The sequence below is a fragment of the Akebia trifoliata genome, chromosome 1 (assembly GCF_017979445.1).
Source record: "Akebia trifoliata isolate Shusen 1 chromosome 1, ASM1797944v1, whole genome shotgun sequence".
NCBI lineage: Eukaryota > Viridiplantae > Streptophyta > Magnoliopsida > Ranunculales > Lardizabalaceae > Akebia > Akebia trifoliata.
This window is the reverse complement of record NC_141375.1, coordinates 32,155,925-32,158,187: the sequence shown is the minus strand read 5'-3', so window position 1 is coordinate 32,158,187 and position 2,263 is coordinate 32,155,925. Positions and strand designations below refer to the sequence as shown.

Here is a 2,263-nt window from a genome sequence, read left to right as displayed (position 1 = left end):
GGACCATGGCAACATGACCGTTGGATAAGAGGAAAAATGCAGAGTTCTTTAGATCAATTCCAATCTTTTAGAGATTGATACACTTTTTCCTATCGAAACAAATATTTTCTTTGAAATTCCTGAACATCCCAACAATCATGTCGATGGAGAGCATGGGTTAAGGCTAGCAATTCCCAAGGACCACCTACCTGCATTTGCATGGGTCATATTATCATGACTCTTTATTTATTCAATTGTGATAATCTGACAACCTCAACTGATTACCCTGACTTGACAAGTTCGAACAGAGTAGATCTATGCTCCTCGAGACACATGGTTGCACTTCCCCATAAAAAGGTGTATCTTGAGGGAACCGTGTATCCCGCGGAGCACAAATCTACAGTTCCCGAATTTGTCACGTCAGGTAATCAGATTATCAAATATCCAGCCAACTCAACAATTTGAACGATAATGTAGGTTGGGAAGGAACAAGGAAAACTAACAAGCTCATCAAACAAGAAGGTTACCAACGACTGTGGAGATATCACAAAGCCGCATTACATTCTCATTCCAGGACGTTAATGGTGATTGATGAGTTGGTCCTTCTATGAACAACCGCTCACACGTACGAGTGTTAGCCTGAGCAAGCGTCACCAACAAGCGCGAATCCTTGTAAATGCTTAAACCCAATTCCATAATGGCACTCTGAAGAGAACTGATTGCTTGCCTGTACTCATTCTCACAATATAGAAGATTCTCCCTTAGTTTAGGATCCATGTCATGCCCAAGCAACTTAGCGATGTGCGAATCAGTGTCCATAGCACTTAATAACGAAAATCTTAAAGAGATGTTCGGTAGGGGAGGAACGAGGATTGGAATCGAAAATTTTCACACAGTATGAGTAATTCTGGGATTTCTTACAGACCTTTTCAACTAATTCAGGAGGTTTGGTATCACTCACTATTGAAGCATGGGAACTGTTGATGAAAAGAAAAAGGAGGAGATGTAAAGGAAGGATAAACAAGATAGTATGAACATGAAGATAACCCATTTTTTCTCATTTTTCTTTAGGGTTGAACACAAACAATGTGGGGAAGTCTGGTTTTGTAAAATCTGTTGTTACTTGTATAATGAACACCAGTAATTGTATGTACATCTACAAACTGGTGAGATTTTTTTTTTTTTTTTTCTTTTTTTTGGCAATTTATTACAAGAAACAAAAATAGATATATTTTTTTTAATACATTCATACGGAATAATGCTGAAGTGACCTCAAAGATTGACCTGATTATTTTGCATTTTCTTGATGTGGAGCAGGCGAGGACGATAGATTTTTTCATTGAAATATGAGTGAAGCCCATCTATGGTTCTGTAAGCACCTCCGCATCAAGGAAGTGCGAAATGAGGTTAATCCTTGAGGTCACTCCAGCACAACTCATTCATAATCATACGTAACCTTAACTTTCCTAATTGGGAAGATATTAGAAAACAACTTAGCTCAGAAATCAATCACTGCTTTCATATTATCATGAATCAACCAAGCACATCAGCCCACGTTTATTGAGAGCAATCCTAAATTACAAAATTACTCTCGTTGGGTTTGATGTGATTGGTCATTGAGATTATGTGAAATCTTGGATTGATTTTTTTTGTCAGCAAAAACTCTTTCTAACAAACATTAATACCAGGCAAAATTGATTTAATTTGGTTGGGCTAATTTACATTTATTAAAAATTTATATTCCTAATCTACATCATGATTCATGATGTTTCTATAAATCACAATATGTAGTTGTGATGAGATACAACACGTATTTAGTAGAGAGACCTAACAGTTGCATTTTTATTATAAAAACTCCCTTGTCTGACAACACCCAAAAACCTTACTTTATGAGGTTTGTTACCTACCAAACCTCACTTTATCAAGTTTGTTACCTAGCAAACCTTGGAGTGGGGATCCACATCTTAAAATTCAAATTTATATTGTTAATTTGTTACTTAACATACCTTGGAGTGAATTTGTTCTGTATCAATTTGTGATATCCGAAAACATGATATGATGCCACAAGGTTATAGAGGAAAAAAATTATAAGAACTTTGAAAAAACATTAGAATAAAAAATAATTTTCACTGTTGTATTTTATTTTTAAATTTGGGAGTTCACTAGCCATCCTTTTCCAACAACAACGATCAACCTCAAAAAGATTTTTTTCTGAATTTTTTTATTTTACTATGAGCTTTTTCATGAAATCTAGCCGGTTGTGGTGTTGATAATCCATGTGAGT

General features: G+C 35.6%; 1 protein-coding gene across 1 annotated transcript; it reads right to left on the bottom strand.

Annotated features, from left to right (window-relative positions):
* Nucleotides 1–489: 489 nt before the first annotated feature.
* Nucleotides 490–798, bottom strand: LOC147411814 (putative invertase inhibitor). The gene has a single exon (XM_086432457.1). It carries the CDS (start codon nt 796–798, stop codon nt 490–492), a length of 309 nt encoding a protein of 102 aa, XP_086288583.1.
* Nucleotides 799–2,263: the final 1,465 nt, after the last annotated feature.

What these genes read in the sequence shown, in the direction of transcription:
- LOC147411814 (XM_086432457.1), bottom strand. Translation starts at nt 798, where the DNA reads ATGGACACTGATTCGCACATCGCTAAGTTGCTTGGGCATGACATGGAT.